This window comes from Cheilinus undulatus, linkage group 21 (assembly GCF_018320785.1).
Source record: "Cheilinus undulatus linkage group 21, ASM1832078v1, whole genome shotgun sequence".
Classification (NCBI taxonomy): domain Eukaryota; kingdom Metazoa; phylum Chordata; class Actinopteri; order Labriformes; family Labridae; genus Cheilinus; species Cheilinus undulatus.
This window is the reverse complement of record NC_054885.1, coordinates 32,061,211-32,079,755: the sequence shown is the minus strand read 5'-3', so window position 1 is coordinate 32,079,755 and position 18,545 is coordinate 32,061,211. Positions and strand designations below refer to the sequence as shown.

Below are 18,545 nucleotides of genomic sequence, written 5' to 3'. Positions count from 1 at the left end.
TTGTCTTATCAACTTTTAAAGTATACATGATTCTGCAGACACTTAACACTGTACACCACTGCATCCATAAATGCTGGCTGAGACTCAACCATGCCAAGCAAAAGCCATTTATTGACAACTTGCAGAAGTGTCACTGACTTCTTCTTGAGCTTGTCTGAGGTGGAATGCCCTAAAGTGGAAAAGTGTGCTATGGTCTGACAAGTCAACATTTACAATAGTTTTAAGAAAGAACAAGGAAAACAATCATTCAAACTGTTAAAAATGCTAATTTCAAAAGCCAGTATCTGTTATGATGTGGGGGTGTATTAGGGCCCATGGCATTGGCATCATTTATACTGTTAAGTTCCAACAGGTACTAGTCTGCTGTAGCCTGACACACCAGATGGATTTGTTTCACACATCCATCAGGTAAACCTCTCATAGACAGCATTTGGAAAGGGCAGAGCCTTTGAAAAAAATCTCAGAGGGTGATTGGATAAACGCTCTGTCTGCCACACCTTTACAGGCCAATCAGAGCAACAAAACACATGATGTAGTTGCTACCCTGGAGTAAGCTCCATAGAGAACTGCATAACATGAACCATGGCGACTGTAGACATGTCAGTACACGACTTTTGTTTTGAAAAGAAAACAACTCAATGCTGTTTTTTGTTCTTATTTTAATGAAGAAATGTCAAGTTCTGATGAAACTGGCATTATAGCAGCACCCATGCTAATCTCCTCCGCCATTATTGCACCAGCCTTTTGTCGCTGCTTGCATATGTCACAACTCTGCCGCGCCTAAAAGTACTGCCTCTCGACGCTGATTGGTCCTGCCACTTTCTAACCGGGCCCAAATGGTTCAGACAGGAGCTTTGCAAGATTGATTCACCTGTGAGAAACACGGAAATGGGTGTATCCATCTACTTTGCAAGGTTAAGTCCAACTGTGCATGCAGTCCAGGCCTGTCTTCCATTGAAAATGTACAGGATGCTTCATTATGAAGCACAAAATACAACAACAGAAACCTTGCACTGTTGAAGAACTTAAGCTGTAGATCAAACAAGAATGGGAAATATTTCCACTTTCAATACTTCAAAAGCTAGTGTCTTCAGTCCCCACAGTATTGTTAGAGGTAAAGTGATGTAACAAAGTGCTAAACATGCCCCTGTCTCAGTTTCTTTGGAATATGTTGCAGTCATCAAATTCAGGATATGCGTGTGTTTCCAAAAACAATATCAGTTTGAACTTTAACTGTCTTCTCTTTGTGCTTTATTTGAATGAATATCTCATATCAGGATTTGCAAATCTCTGTATTCTATCCTTTTTTAGAATGTACAAAACGTCCTGGATTTTTTTGGAATAAAAGTCTGTACATTCATACACAAAATGGCTATAAATTAAAATAAAATTCTTATTTTAGAGGTAGAGCGTGACCACAATATTTCTTGAGCAGATCACTACACTATATCTGCTCCATACATACAGCATCTTACCGTACTGCAAACAGCAGAGCTAGTGTCTCTAACACAGCAGCTACAGATGTCACAGTGAGTGCTGGTGTGGACAGACTCTGCTGGGTGACGAGCGGGCGAAGCAAACAGGCCAGTGAGAGAGAGAGAAACACAGAGCAGCACAGCAGCATGTCCAGGAAAGAACTAAATGTTGGACTGGCAAAGGTCTGCACGGCTGCTTGACTTTCGATCTGAAAAGGTAAGCAGACACATTTATGCAGAAATGTGAAAAATATCATAACTCAAAATGACTTATTTCTATCCCAGCAACTTAAGACCTTATGATGGAGCAACAGATGCGGTCTTGACAGTTCAGTTGCACTGCTGAGGTTGCACCAGCAGAGGACAACACAGCCTAGTATAAAACTACATTAAAGGTCTTGCAGTGATTTCTCTTTGCCGCAGTCTTGACTGGTCTGGTCATAACACAGTGCAAACAGGCTTCCCAGACAAGGCACAGACAAGCACAGGAACTCAAACTGGTAGAAAGACATTCATAAAAATACGAAGATATCATGCTGATAGATGTGATGCTGAAATAAAATGGAGTAACATAGGAAAAATATATATTTTATCTTTAATCATTATAGACTTTGGAAGAATTTCACAGCACAGCCAAGGGCAAATTCACAGACTGGTTTAAAATAGATAAACACACATGCACTCAGGCAAACGGGCGCTGTTATGTCATGCACAGAAACAGCTCATATACACTTATATACCTCCTCCTGGTAGCTTATCCGGTAGGCAGATTCCAGGCTCTTCTCCAGGAAGGTGACACTCAGCTTGTTTATGGGAGGCTTGTAGAAATAGTCCTTCATGAGGCTGTCTCAGGCACAGAGGAAAGCCAGTAGAATCATGATAATTTGGGATTCTCTATATATACAGTTCATTCAGAAAGTATTCAGACCTCATTCATCTTTTTCAATTTTGTTATGTTCCAGCCTCATGCTACAGTCAAAAAAATATATTTTTTAAACTCATTAATCTATACTCAGTACCACATCATGACAATGTGAAAACACAATTTTAGAATTTTCTGCAAAATTATTAAAAATAAAAAAACCCTCTGAAGGTTACTTTAGTATTCAGACCCTTTGCAAGTGCTGTTACCACAAGGTTCTGTGCTTGGACTGATTCTTTTCACCCTTTACCTGCTTTCTTTAGGCAACATTATGAAGAACCATGCCATAGAGTTCCACTGCTATGCTGATGACTCCCAACTGTGCATTTTATTGAAACCTGATGATGAAATCCAGTTATCTAAACTAGAAGCATGGCCTAAAGACGTTTGAAGGGACATTTTATGCAAAAATCCCTTTTCAGGCTTTTCTATCAAAAATAAGTGCCCCTGGCCTGTCCACAATCCCCTCAAGTACCCGAACCGCCCCCCAAATTTCAGAAAATGTGTGCTAAAACAAGCCGTTCTCCAGTTTTCCTCTCATGATGTCATGTGGGGAGTTAGCACAGCCCCAAGGTTTGGTTGGCCCGCCCTCCTGTCCAAGCAATTATTCTCTTACCTGAATCTGATACCAAATCATGGTGTTCAATGCACACTGCCAAACCTGGGGTCCCTGCTTTCTGTAGCTGAGAGGAAGAATAGCTACAGATGCATTGTATTTTGACAGATTTACCCAGAGTGGAGAAATATCATGGATTTTGAAAAAAGCTTAATTTTCTGTTTACTTGAAAAATGTTATTAGAGCAGTATGAACTGCTCTTAAATCGTTGTGTATAAAACCAATGTACATTCAAATTAATGGATAAAAAGAAGTTTTTCTGAGCAGCACAGTTTATAAAATCATCATATAAACATACAACTCTTGGCAAATGACACTGGCTTCCAGCATCCCTGATAGTATCAGAGGATCTTTTGTTCAAATATCACAAATCCAGTACAATAACGTGTTTATTCTAACCTGTCCTCTTTGATAACATCCACAAAGTGAGCATCACTCCTCTCCCTGAAGTTTTTGGAGCGTAGCGGTATAAGCGCTGAATGGTCCATGCCCAGGACTCCTCCACTCCATGTCTTCTTCTCCTTCTCCTGCAGCATCTCACACAGAGACGTCTGGCTGTTGTTCAAGGCCTCCAGCCGAGGGCTTAGCAGGCCGTTTAGTGCCTTGGGGTTGCGCCCTGTAGCAGCCGCAGGGGAAAACTTTAGACTTGAAGAGTCCTAAATGGAAGAAAGAAAACCTGAATTTACCATAAGGGAAGGTGTAAAAATGGATCTCAGCTTTGAAACCAGGTCAGAAATAATAAATAACTCGTCAGAAGTACAGTCACATCACTTTAAATGATTGTGTCTGTGGCACACTTTATCTGGGACTCATGGAGTCCTATTTCTTTGAACTATTTTAAGTCCTTCTTTTAGCCGCTGGGCCTGAGAAACTGCCACAGCAGCTGGCTTACAGTATTCCAGTATTTGGCTGGGCATTAACAACATAAATTACACTGTTCAAGACGAACAGATGAAGTCTCATTTGTTTGGTTTCGGTAAGAACAACATGCTAACCTTGCTGCTGTTTGTCTTGTGATTCTCCTGACAGCCATTGTGTACTGCTCCCTCCTCCAGAACCTGATCCTCTGCTGGTATCAAGACCACACTGCAGGAGAGACAGGGGGACTGCAGGGAGGCAGAGACAGTGGGGGGGTGGGTTGGGAAGGAAAGGAGAAGATGAATCATTAAATCAAGGGTCAAAAAAGCACGAGACAGCTGCTGAGATTGAGTATGTTGGTGACATAAAGAAATAAAAGATGATAAAAGAGATGCAGCTGCAAAAAGACAACAATCTTCACTTAGACACAAAGAAAGGGTAAAGTGACAAGTTTTTTATGGAATCAATTTTCATTTCAATGGGGACAATATGAGGAAAAGTGTCAGCAGCCATTGAGAAACAAAAAAAGATACTTGAGAGTAAACACAGAGTGTGAAAAAGCTCTACACAGGCTTAAGTTTTTTTGTTTTCATCCCACTCATACCCTTCAAAGAGAATAGATAGTGTGAGTGTATGTCTACCAGAGGGAGGTCTGTGCAAAGATATATTGTGCTGATATCGACTCTGTAGGATACAAGGAGCAGTGCTTTGACAAGTCAAACACTTACAGCAATATTAGCATGTAGGGATAGCATCTCCATGTGCCTACATGTTACATTTAGCCTTTAAACATTATTTCAGCACCTGCCCTGTGAATCCTTTCACACGTTCAGATGTGATTAAGCCTTTTTTAGAGGATCCCAGAGTGTGATTCTTTCCCACAAGCCAAATCTGAATCTGTTTGAGGGCCGTAAATGGAGGAGTAATCAGTGAAAGGCAGAAAGACCGGAGAAGGGCTCCCTGTCTGTCTGACTGAGTTAGCTCATTACCATACCAAGGACCCCCACTGATTTCCCTGCCTCCTGGCATGCTCTTCGTTCTCTTTTTTCTCCAACAAATACCCCTCCCATCTCTACCTAGCCTGGAAGATCTATAGGGGATCATGGGGTGCACATATGTACAGAGAGACCAAAGTAATTGGGGTGATTGTGAGGCACTGTGGTGCAAGGTTTTGAGGGTAATAATGTGTGATATAGAGCCCATGACATAGTGATCCAAATTGGAAGCAAATGAGAAATTTCCCTTGGAGGTAGAGCAAAGGAGGAAACAGTGGATGGGCATGCTTTGTATTGATGAGGACACCATAATAGGTCAGTTATTATGTAGACTGCCTGCTGGGGAGAAAATCTATTTTTATTGCCTTGTAAAAGAGATCTCACAGTTTTGTTCGGAGATTCCCATAAATGAGGATTTAATAAGGTCTGAGGTAAATGGAGGCCTGCATTGGAGCGCATGAAGGAGCACCAAAGATCCTGTATGCATGCAGGATGCTCAAGGTTAAACTATGTAGTAACGCAGAAAGAAAGAAAAAAGTCAAATGCATGATATGCCTAAGAGAAAAGGTGCTCCTTTTTTCTCGTTCTCTACTGACGACAGAAAAAAAATCAGTGCATGAAGGAAATATTTATTAAGGCTTCAGATACACCCACATAGGCAAAAGTACAGAGATCGAAAGAATTAACCTGAAAGAGGCTGTAGAAGAACAGCTCACTGTACTTCCTCAGGCAACACTGATGTGTGATGAAAAAATAAAATGAGAAAAATAAAAATGCAAAAATGCTCAGTGTTTCACATTGTTGAGGATAGCATGTTACAATAACCTGACATGCCAGATGGATTTGTTACACACATCCATCTGGAAAACCTCCAATAGACAGCGTTTGGGAAAGGGCAGAGCCTTTGAAAAAAAACTTGAAGGTTGATTAGATGAACGTTCTGTCTGTCACATCTTTACGGGCCAATCAGAGCAATAAAAAACGTGACGTTGTGGGCGCTACCTAGGTCCGTGTGGTCGCTACCAAGGAATAAACTCCATACAGAACTGCATTACACGACCCATGGATTGTAGACATGTCAGTACACAACTTCTGTCGTTTTGGAAAAGAAAACAACTCACGTCTTCTTTTAACAAAGAAATGTCGTCAAGTTCTGAAAAAACTGATGCTTTAGCAGCATCCACGCTAATTTCTCCCACCATAATTGCACTGGCCTCTTCTCGCTGCTTGCTTACATCACGACTCTGTCATACCTGAAAGTACTGCCCCTTGACGCTGATTGGTCCTGTCACTTTCGGTTCAGACAGGAGCCTTGCAAGATGGATTCACCAGTGAGAAACATGGAAACAGGCGTATCCATCTGCTTTGCAAGGTTAGTGTTACAAGGGGTCTGTTCAGAGTGCTCTGGTTTTTGTTGACATACAGGGCTGGAAAAAATGCAGGATTTCCTTTACTTTTCCTTTTCTAAACCAGGCTGTATATCAGTGTTTTAATATCACAGAACTTTATGGACAAAAGTATTTGGCCATCTGACCGTTAAACCACCAGGGACTGTGATGACATTGTATGCAAATACATGTACTTTAATATTGTGGAGTTGGCTCCCCTTTTGAAGCTACAACAGCCTCCACTCTTCTGGAAGGTTTTCCAAGAGAATATGGATGTATCTGGAAATTTGTGCCAACTCACTATGTAGAGCATTTATGAAGTCAGGCACTGATGTTGGATGAGAAGACTCCCAAGTTCTTTAAACCATGTCTTTATAGTCTTTGCTTCATGCACTAGGGCCCAGCCATGTTGGAAGAGAAAAGGGTCTTCCCCAAACCTTTTCACAAAGTTGGAAGTATAGCATTGTCCAAAATGTCTTAGTATGCTGAAGCATTAAGACTGGTCTTTATCTGGCTGCCAAACACTGATGCGTGATTCGTCAGTCCACAGAACACGTTTCTACTGATTCACAGTCCAGTGTTGGTGTGCTTTACATCACTCCATCTGACCATACACTGGACTTGGATATGTGAGGCCTGAATCCAGCTGCTCGGCCACAGAAACCCATTTATTGAAGCTCCTGCTGACTGTCGGCTGGCGAGTTTTGCACACCATGTGCCTCAGCAGCCGTTGACCCCACTTTGTGATGTTACGTGGTCTTCTGCTGCATGGATGAGTGGCTGTTGTTCCTAAATGCTTCCACTTTCTAATAATATCACTTACAGTTAACTGTGGAATATTCAGCAGAGCAGAAATTCACGAACCGCCTTATTGTAAAGGTGGCATCCATCTGTCTGACACTTTAAGTCACAGAGCTTTTCAGAACGACCCATTTTGTATCACAAATGTTTACAAAGGGAGACTGCATGGCTAGGTGCTTGATTTTATACGCCTGTGGCAACAGGTCTGATTGAAACACATACGTTCAATAATTAACAGGTGTGGCCAAATACTTTTGTCCACATGTATGTGGAATAAGCCACAAAAGGGTTTTACATTTTCGGTAACGCAAAGGACTCACATAGTAACCTATTACTGATGTTTTAATTGACTTTAACAGTGAAATAATAAGCACCCACCTTAGCAGTATCTGGAGGAAGGTTGCAGGCCGAAGGAGCCCCATCAGGTGTGTGCATCCTGGAAGAAGGGCACTGAGAATCAGGGGGCTCAGATCCAGCCAGATGAGAGCAGCTACAGTGAGAGTGAGGCTCCAGTTTCCTGCTAGAGATCAAGTAGGTCTTCAGCCCTGCAGAAACAGAGGCAGAGAGTGAGCGATGTCAGTTCTAACTCTTGTATGAAAAAAGGATACCTGACACGGGTTTAGTCATCCCTGAATGGATGAAGGTATTGGTGGTTGAGTAGTTGTTTTAGTATGCAGCAGAGGCCCAGTCCCTGTGCAGGATGCATTCCCTTGGAGAGTTATATCAGAGGATTCTGGCATGAAACTAGAATCCTGAGAGGGAAAAGCAGTGAATATCAATTTCTCCTACTTGAAAAAGCCAAGGTCATATTCATGAGTCACTCTTGTTTCCTTAAATATAAACATAAATAAGATTGCATAAACATATGGCAGGATTTTGTAAAGACCAACACAGAGAGCTTAACATACTGATACAAACCCTTTAAAGCCAACAAGTCTATCCTGCCCTGTATAATTCATCTGCAGTTGCATGAGTATGTGCATCTCTGTGACGAGTTCATGCATGTGAGGTTCTCACCATAACCATGAGATAGAAACAGCTTCAGACACAACAGGCCAAGGCCAAATATTTGAACACCTGCATACTCCCACTTTTATCAACATGTTTCCATTTCCATCACTCCTGTGAGGAATGTTTCTGCCTGTGTGGATGCTTGTGCAGTCTTCAGACCAAAATTCAGCCTTTTGAGCTAAACAGTTTGACAAAAACAACCATAAAAATGTCAAATGTTGAGCTAAGGCCCTTGAGACAACAGTTTGCGGAGTTCTGACTCTTAAATGTTTAAATCAATTTTAAAAAAGACCTTAATTTTTTACCTCACATCAGATTTTCCCCAGCACCTTCTTAAGCCTGAGAAATACTTAATTTTTATAGTTGTAATGGCAACCTTGACATACATGGTAAGTTTATCATCACCACGGATGCAATGGATGTTTCTTCAAAATTAGGGATACACAATATCTGGGTTGTTGCTCATATCCAATATCAAATTTTGCAGCTATAACAGCCTCCACTGTTCTTGGAAGGCTTTACACAAGACTTTAGAGTGAATCTGTGGGAATTTGTGAGCATTCATTCTGTAGAGCATTAACGAGGTCAGGCACTGATGTTGAACAAGAAGGCCTGACTTGCAATCTCCATTCCAGTTCACCCCAAAGGTGCTTGATGAGGTTGAGGTCAGGGCTCTGTGCTGGCCAGTCAAGTTTTTCCAAAGAGAACTCATCAAACTATGTCTTTATAGTCCTTGCTTTGAGCACTAGGGTCGTGTTGGGATACAAAAGCGTCTTCACTCAACTGTTGCTGCACAGTTGGAAGCATAGCATTGTCCAAAACGTCTCGATATGCTGAAGCATCAAGATTGCACTTCTCTGCAGATAAGGGAGCCTAGCCCAAGTCCTGAAAAGCAGCCCCATACCATTAGCCCTCCTCCTCCAAACTTCACAGCTGAAAAAATGCAATCAGGCAGGTAATGCTCTTGGGCATCTTTGAAACTAAGACTGGCCCATCTGACTGCCAAACAGAGAAGCATGACTTGCCACTCCACGGAACACGTTTCTTTTGCTCCAGAGTCCAGTGTCACACCACTCCATTCTGGTGATGTGAGGCAGCTGCTTGGCCATGGAAACCCATTCCATGAAGCTCCCAATGCACAGTTTTTGTGCAAACATTAATGCCAGTAGAGGTTTAGAACTCCTCAGCTATGGAATCAACAGAGTGACAAGGTCTATTTGAAACACCTGAATTCAAAAATTAACAGTTGTGGCCAAAAACTAATATCTGTGAACACCAGCACATCAGATATCATAAAAAATCCAATATCATGCATCCTGACAAAGAGGAAAGGGGATTAAAAAGAAAAAAGACAGGAGCTGACAGAGCTCTGTTGATCTGACCTAAAACTCCATAATCTTTGTCGTACATATGGCTGATATTCACAGGTTATATGTCTGTGGAATAACCTGACATGCCAGATGTTTCACACATCCATCTGGAAAACCTCTCCTACACAGCGTTTGGGAAAGGGCAGAGGCTTGGAAAAACCTCGGAAGGAGATTGGATGAACGCTCTGTCTGTCACACCTTTACGAGTGAATTCAAATCAACAAAACACGTGACATAACTGCTACCGAGGAGTAAACTCCAGAGAACTGCATAACGCAAACCATGGCAACTGTAGACATGTCAGTACACAACTTTTGTCATTTTTGAAAACAAACCAACTCAGTGCTCAATCCACACTAATGTCTTCTGCCACATCTGCACAGGCCTCTTGTTGCTGCTTGCTTACATCACGAATCTGCTGTGCCCAAAAGCACTGCCCCTTGACACTGATTGGTCCTGTCACTTTCTAACCGGGCCCAAATGGTTCAGACTGGAGCTTTGCAAGATGGATTTGCCAGTGAGAAACACAGAAACGGGTGTATCCATCTACTTTGCAAGGTTATCTGTGGCAAGTATCAGCAGAAATTTGGAGGATGGAGCATCACCTCAACTCTTCCTTTTTTTGGTGGCTGTGCATTTTAAGACAAACTGCCTTTAATCCCAAGATTTCTTATTTACTGAACATGCTAGATGGCCTAAAAATGCAAAAGCCTGAGTATTTAATACTCTCTATAACATTTTATCCTGCTTTTATCCAGCCTTAGCCCAATGACTCCTTCAGCGCTCCCACAGAGCATATTTTAATCACCATGGCAGACATATGGTCTACTACCTGTTTGAGCTTTGTTGCCAAATCTGCTGCTCAGAGTCACACAGAGAGGACACATATTTAGCTCTGCACCCAAAACCATGGATAGTCATAACAAAGAGGATTGTTTGTGACTAAACTCCTCTCCTCTCCTCTTGGTGGTGTTATGTGGGGACAAGGGACAATTACACTGGCAGGTAACTGTGTATATGTCAGCAGCATAAGTAAGTATCAGTGGCCGTGCACTTGGCCACATAATTCAACTGTCAGTGAAGCCACAACCTTAGACCCTGTGCATTGTCTGCTTAAGTACTTCAGATAGGCCTGCCACCCGCCTCGCCTGTGCTGAACCACCCTGGGGCTACATCCTCTGACACACACATACTACACACAGACCACACATATGGCACACAGTTCCTGTGTATCAGGGATACACAAGCACAGACAACTCTTACAGGGGAGGTTAAACAGTTAACCACACTGTGTTATGAAAATGTGTAATAAACTCCAATGCAATCCTTTAGCATGCATCATTTGGCCAATCAGATGAATCCCCAGCAAGCAAACATGCTCCCTGTGTAAATGGTTACAGTTCAGTAGCAGCAGAGATGTTAACCGGTTCAACAGACAAGCTGCCATTTGGGATTATTTTGCATTGAGGAGAAGCAACATGTCACAAACTGGGGTGCTGTGTAAAACTTGCTAAGCAGTTGAGGCTATTTCAGAGTAAATATGACAAACCTGTATCAGCACCTGGAGGATGACCATAATGTTCAAATTCCACTTACTCTGTCTCCAAAGCAACCCATACATAAAGATTTACATAAAGCAAATCTCTTCCTTTCCAGTCAATTCTTTTCAATTCCACAGTAGGCCGTCTAGTCCAATTGGCACTTCTGGCAAGTGCCAGATATGGCACGCTCTGATATCAGCATTTTTAAATTCTATTGAAAAAACACACTCTCCAAAATGTATGTTGTTAGCATTAACACAGTCAAAATAATTTAAAAAAAGACAAAAAACACTGCAAAATAGCACCAACACCATCTATAATAAAGTACAGCACCCTGATAAAGAAGAAAGACTGAAACGCAACTACACCTCAAGTTGGGCGTACTGTGCTATTATCTAGGGCTGAAAGCTTCCATTCGAATAGTCAGTTGTTTGGTTGAAAAGCTTAAGTCCGAGCAAGATCACCCTGGCCGGTGAGTCGCCCCTCTGTCCCTCCGTCCCCAAGGCGCTGACCAGGGAGCAGAAGAGTAGTGCGCAGCTGACTGATATAGAGAGACGTGCTGCTGGGGACAGAGGAGCAATGCAGCACTGGGAAATACAGTTAGAGAAGCACACAAAGCGACACAAAGTGGGATATTTTCTGATATTTTCACAGCAGTAACACTCAAAAACAACGCATATTCAATTTGTCACAAAGTTGCAGGCTGTTTGTATTGAAGTGGCGCTGTTGAGTGTCTCTGCTCTGTCCTTCCTCACTGCATTAGCTCCCACGGTCAGTTTAATTCACCTGTCGGCAAATAGACTGCGTGGTATCATCTCCTTTTATAATCTCCTTTAAGTGTTCACGTTAGCGTTAGCTTCTCTTACAGGCAGACAGAAAGCAGAGGAGAGGAGCTGGTCATTGAGTCCTGACTAACACACTTTTTCCCTCCTCCGTAAATGACACGGCGTGGGCTGGATCAGGTGATCCCGTTATCAATCACCATTATAAATGAATGAAAAACAATGATCTGAGGTTATTTTGTAGGATATATGAGTTTGAAGAGTTACCGCGCTGCGATCACGGAGATCTTTTGCTCAAAGGCAGGTGTGTGCTGATTGTCTCTCAATTAATCTTTTTTTTTTTTTGCACGACATGACGAGCCTAAAAATGTATTAATGCTTCCAAAGGCTTGTTATGTTAATTTTAGGATCATTTAGAGTACCAAGCAGGCGTAGTAAGGAACCTGTATGGATTACACTGGTCCCCAATGAGCCGATTTATTTTGTTTTCATTTTATTTTTTTACCTGAATGACCAATCGATTGGTTGGTGCCTGGGTGCGATTTTGGTCGACCAAGTTTTTCTTTGGTTGACTACAGGCCTTCTATTATCAGCTGATTCAGACAAAGATTTTTGAGTCGTACTTCGAAGTTGGGCCGACTATTAGCTTGCTTGTGTTGTTTCTTGTCCAGTGCACAGGGTGTTAGACAGCCAACCTCAGCTTGACCCACCCTCCCAGTTGGGACTTCTGGCATGTTTGATAACTTGGTGCATACACTACCAGAGTTCAAGCAGAACCATGAGCAGAATTCTCAACATAGGCACATTTTTAAACTATCAGACAGCATCTTACATCACCAATAAAACAGCTTTTTTGATGCACCTTCCCTATAATAAAGGAAATAAACCAGCAGGAAATAGGCCTACCAGCAGACCTCCAGCTGACACTTAATATTTATTGATGTTTAGCTGCTAGTTGTGTTTGCTGCCAATGATGTGGATATGTTTGCATGGGAGAGAGATGTTGAGAGCATTTTTGTTGCTGTTTGTTGCTATTTGAAGAATGAGAACAAGGCAATATGACTTCACACTCCATGTGTAAGAGTTGTCAAAGGAAACTCCACAGACAATTGATATAGTCACCCTGACTTCACATACAGTAGAGCACTCAAGTCATGCACAGCCATGGGATTGTATAGTGTGAGTTGTTGTGAGTCGTCAGTTGCCAAGTGGGAGCTGGAAGATTACAGCACAACACCTATAAAGTTGCCTTGAAATCACATCCTGCATTCATACATCACATATTTTCCTCATGCCGTAAAGGCCCAATACTGAGATAGGAAGCTCAAGAAGCAGACAGGAGAATGAAACATGCACAAACGAAAAAAAAAAGACTCATGTAAATACAACGGCAATTATGAGACACTCAAAAAAGAAAAAATCCACCCCCTCCATCCACCTACATACCCAGTCAAACACATATACACACATCAAGCGGAGGTGGAGATGGACAGCTTCACTGTAGCTGGGTGGATAGCCAGGTGGATGAGGATTCAGGGATAGGAAATGAGGGCGGTAAACACAGTAACAAAGAACTAATTCCCCGCACCAGTGATGCAGAATGGAGGAGAGGCAGCAGGAAACTGAGGGAGCTTCTTCTGAGAAAATGTGAGAGTGGCACACACACAACACACACTGGGTTGACTGATTTCATTAGTTTGCTAATCAAATCCTTCCCTGCTTCCCACCATGACATAAACTGACTTCTGCTCCTCCTCATAGGTCAACAGTGTTACTGTACCCCCTCCTTTTCAAACTGTTCCATCCCTTCATCTCTCTGTCTCTCCACGTCTCACCATTTCTAACCTGGCTGCACAGAAACCAAAGATACAGATGACTTGAAATGCTGATGTATGTAAAGCAATAAATGAACGTCAGATGGCGTCTCATGGCTGTGGGTAGAGATTTGGTGGAAATTATGTGTGAACATCTTCTTGTCAATTAAGCGAAAATTCTACAAGCCAGATTGGGAACATCTGACTCAAAGACACAGTTATGTTCATCTCAGGCTGAAACAGATAAAGTAAATGAGTGTAGCAGCGCTAATAACTTTCCATCACTTCACCATCACATGCACCATTACTTACTACTGTGATTATGTACATACCACCTACACTGTTTTCTTGAATGTTTCTACTGGGACTGGTATTTTCTGTGACACAGTCCCCTCTGCTAAGGCCTCCTGCAGACTTTAAGGGTGCTACCCTGCTAAATATTTGGAATAAAGTTAGTTTTTATTGGTAAAATTAATATTAATCCATGTCATACAGTGCACTAAGAAGGTATTCAGACCCCCTTAAATTTTTTGAATTCTGTTATGTTGCTACAGTAATTTAAATTCATTTTAATTCTCATCAATTTACACTCAGTACCCCACAATGACAAAATGTTTTTTTTTTTTTTGCACATTTCTGAAAAATAAAAAACTGAATTATGATATGACTGAAGTATTCATTACCCTTACTCTGTACTTAGTTAAACCACCTCTTGGAAGAGTCCTGATTGTGCCAAACTTTTTCCATTTAAGAATTATTGAGGCTACCTTATGGGATAAAGACCCATATTTGGTTGGTTGTTGTCCTCTATGCCTCTTTGTGAGGTAGTACAAGCACATAATTTTTCCTCAACCAGTCAGCAGGGATCAGTCTTCACCAGAAAAGTGACATCATGGCATCCTGCCAATCACTAGCGGACAAGCATGTCTCAAGCATCCTACGACTAAGACTTCTCAAAGTGCAGTTTTACATCTCATTCAGTCCCACACCAACTTCCCTAACATCATGACTAACCATGGTAAGCTGATGAAACTCACTTATCATATCAGTGCTAAATGTCAAGATAAGTGTCACTTGCACAGAAATCTGGGATATTTGATGATACACCCATGCTTAAGCATGCTTATGCATGATAAGAGATGTGTTTTGTGCATTTTTAGAGCTTAACATGGCTGTGAGAGATTTAATATACTTCAGTTGTTGGCAGAATATTTGACTTTCTGGTGCCAATTTTGTTTTTTGTTTTTTTTTTGCCTGGTTCATCATCACACAACACACAAGAGAATGCACGGCTGCTATATGACTAACACTGCATGGTTTATTAATATTTTAACAGTCATTAATGCAAAGTCTATACCTGCTGTGAATGTGTGCTGGATAATAAAACTTTACAAGACAAAGACCAGGCAAAATCCACCTAAGCAGAAATCATTGGAGCATTCAGCCTCTATTCTCCACCACTGTAATAGCTTATTAAAGATAATGAAATGTTTCAAGCCAGATAATATGCCCATCAGAGAGGGTGAAAGGCAGAAAGAGTGCAGAAGATTTGATAGTAGAGGAAAGAATAATGGCTTAGAATGAAAAGGCTCACTTGTAAAAGACAATTAAAAACAAGACGCCAGGCAGGACTACAAAGAAGGATAAGAGGCGAATTAAAAAAAAAGAAAATATGTGTCAAAATTTCAAATATAACTATCAAAACTTAACCAAATAGTGAGACCATGATAGCATAGGGAAGTGGCAGGAGATCAGCTAGGCATGCCCTCTCTTTCTTTTTGATTTATGTCAAACTAAACATGTGTGCTGGACGGGTTTAAGCGTTTTCCTTTATGTCAGACTAAAGAGGAGAAAGGAATCCATGTCCATGTCTGTGAAAGGTTAATGAGGATGCATGTTGAATTGATCCTTTCCTGTGGTTGGACAGCTTGTTTCAGGAAATCACTTCACATGGCAGAGTCCAGACAGCCAGAGAAGGGCAAGATGAATGGACTACAGAGGTTAGCAATGGAGCACCAAATGAGATTTGTTTGTGTATGAAGGGTTACACAATTTCAAGTGTCTGCAGATGCTTGCATGGCTCTTCTTAGAATTCTAGGACAGTGTTGCCTCTTCATTGGGAGTAAAAAACTTAAATGCACTTAAATATTGCAGCATTTAGAGTGAGACTGTATTGATTATTTATTAATAGGTTATATACACTCACCAGCCACTTTATTAGGTACACCTTGCTAGTACCGAGTTGGACCCTCTTCTGCCTTCAGAACTGCCTTAATTCTCCGTGGCATCGTTTCAACAGGGTGTTGGAAACATTCCTCAGAGATTTTGGTCCATATTGACATGACAGCATCATGCAGTTCCTGCAAATTTGTCAGCTGCACATACATGATACCAATCTCCCGTTCCACCACATCTCAAAGGTGCTCTACTGGATTGAGATCTAGGAACTGTGGAGGACTTCAGAGTACAGTGAACTTATTGTCATAATTAGGAAACCAGTTTGAGAGGATTTGAGCTTTGTGAAATGGTGCATCATCCTGCTGGAAATAGCCATCAGAAGATGGGTACACTGTGGCCATAAAGATGGGAGGGAATGGTAAGCAACACCCCCCCCCCCACCCCCCCACCCCCCCCCGCCACACACACACACACACACACACAATTACACCAGCAGCAGCAGCCTGAAGTGTTGATTTAAGGCAGGATGGATCCATGCTTTCATGTTGTCTCTGGCAAATTCTGACCCTACCATCTGAACGTTGCAGCTAAAATCAAGACTCATCAGACCAGGCAACGTTTTTCCGATCTTCTACCAATTTCGGTGAGCCCATGTGAATTCAGTCTCAGTTTCCTGTTCATAACTGACAGGAGTTGCCCCCAGTTTGGTCTACTGTTGTCTTTCTGTCATCTTGAACCAGTCTGCCCATTCTCCTCTGACCTCTGATTTCAACAAGGCATTTTCGTCCACACAAATGCTGCTCACTGGATATTTTCCCTTTTTCAGACCATTCTCTGTAAGAGATGGCTATGTATGGAAATCTAAGTAGTTCAGCAGTTTCTGAAATACTTAGACCAGCACGACAACATGCCACATTCAAAGTCTCTTAAATCCCCTTTCTTCCCCATTCTGATGCTCTATTTGAACAAGTCATCTTGACCACGTCTACATGCCTAAATGCATTGAGTTGCTGCCATATGATTGGTGGATTAGCTATATTTGTTAACAAGCAATTTAACAGATGTACCTAATAATGTGGCTGGTAAGTGTATATTTGCATACCCTAAGCATTTACTGATGAGGATGAAGATGGTAGCAGCATGGCATAAATCCAGTAATGATTAGTCTACTGTCCGTGAGAGCTGATGGAAGCAAGCTGAGGACTGTATTATGCACAAACTTTCCAGGGATCAGGAAACTATTCCACCTCTGTATGACTTCAAAATAAATATCATTTTGACATTGCTTTTACTAAACCCTAACCAGGAGTTAAATCAGTCTGCGACTCCTAGCTGCTTTTTTTTTTTTTTTTTTTTTTTTATCAATGTGTGGCATTGTTACACACGGCAAGGATGTGAGTTTTTTTGATAACATAGTATTTGTTGCTTTGATTATTGTTGTAAACAGAGAAAAAAAGATAAAGAAACTTAATTTTAATAATCAGCCAAATGCACAATATCTTTCCGAGTAACCACTAGGGCTGATCATCAGTGGACCACAAAATAAGACCTTAATCTAACTACAATGTGTTAACATGTTAGCGCTGACTCCATTAAATTCATGTTACCCCTGTATCAGGATATGTATTGTAGTGCAAGATTCTTGTCAAGACACAGCCCTAGACTTCATGATCCAACCTTGTAGCAGCTGAAATTGGAGTGTTGTCAAGCATTAAATTGTAGCACTGATAAACTGATCTGACCACAGCTGGCTCTGCGTGCTCACTCCAGCAGGGTCCAACGCCATCAGAACACAGCTGTGCTCTAAAGACCTCGCTGCAGGGGAAAAGGTCACAAAGTCCATGCATGATGTCTCTTTTTTTGTTCCAGTAAAGTCAGATTATAATCCACGGTAGTCAAAATGTTCTTTACGGCAATGTTTTTTGATATTACAGTATGTGTTAAAAATGAGATTGATTTTAGGATTAAGTATAAAACAGGTAAAGAACAGGAAAATAGCAGGTGACAACAGAGCTGGCACTGTTTTAGCTCCACAAATACAATGACATTGTTTAAATTCTCAAAGGTTACCAGTGTATTTGTGCAATCAAAGACAATGCAGTGTTTGCTTTCAATTTTTGGTTATTAAAAACAAGGCAGTACCTGCCAATAGGCGCAGATGACTTCTATTGTTGTTGCTGTGGTATCAAGCAGGTATCTGCATCATCTCACATCAAATCATTCTGGTATAAATTCTAGTATTGTGACAACCCTCTGTCATCTGTCTGACGATCTGTAATTCTGATGACCCTGAACTAATTGAAGAGCGTCATTACTGGAAGGTTCTAAGTGTCATTGGACTTGAAGTGTCCTGTCCTGTGCTATCAGCTGTCAGGGAACAGTAGATAACCTTTCCCCATGAAAGCACAGACATATTATCTCCCTCTCCAATCCCCTTTTGTTCAGGACAAAGGAGAGCGACATGAGAAAAAGCACTTTGCAAACAAATAACACCATCAACTCCACTCCTCCCTTTACGCCTCCTCATAGCACGTCTGAGCTCTTCTGGGACAACGGCTGTCCCTGAACTCCTCTTTGAACGATGCTTAAAGAGGCTCAGTGCAAAAGGTTGGGTGTACCAAACAAACATACACAAGAGAGAGGTTGAGCAAAGTCGTGACTGCAGTGGTCAGTTCAGTAAGAGCTGATACAACCCTCCACGGGGCAGGAGCTCAGAGGGGGACCATTTTCTAAAATGCAAATTAGCCTCTTGTGAGGCCTGGACACTGATGGTCAAAGACCAACTGGACTCCTT

The 18,545-nt window shown here is 41.7% G+C and overlaps 1 protein-coding gene across 2 annotated transcripts in view; it reads right to left on the bottom strand.

Moving 5' to 3' along the window:
- Window positions 1-18,545, bottom strand: part of LOC121529451 (adenylate cyclase type 9-like) — a 65,318-nt gene that overhangs the window by 9,516 nt on the left and 37,257 nt on the right. For both annotated transcript variants that reach the window (XM_041817322.1, XM_041817323.1), the window contains 5 exons: window positions 7,434-7,600; window positions 4,009-4,119; window positions 3,413-3,669; window positions 2,216-2,318; window positions 1,476-1,684 (listed from right to left, as the gene is read on the bottom strand). In XM_041817322.1, coding sequence (XP_041673256.1) covers window positions 1,476-1,684; window positions 2,216-2,318; window positions 3,413-3,669; window positions 4,009-4,119; window positions 7,434-7,600 — 847 coding nt within the window. The remainder of the gene's footprint in view (window positions 1-1,475; window positions 1,685-2,215; window positions 2,319-3,412; window positions 3,670-4,008; window positions 4,120-7,433; window positions 7,601-18,545) is intronic.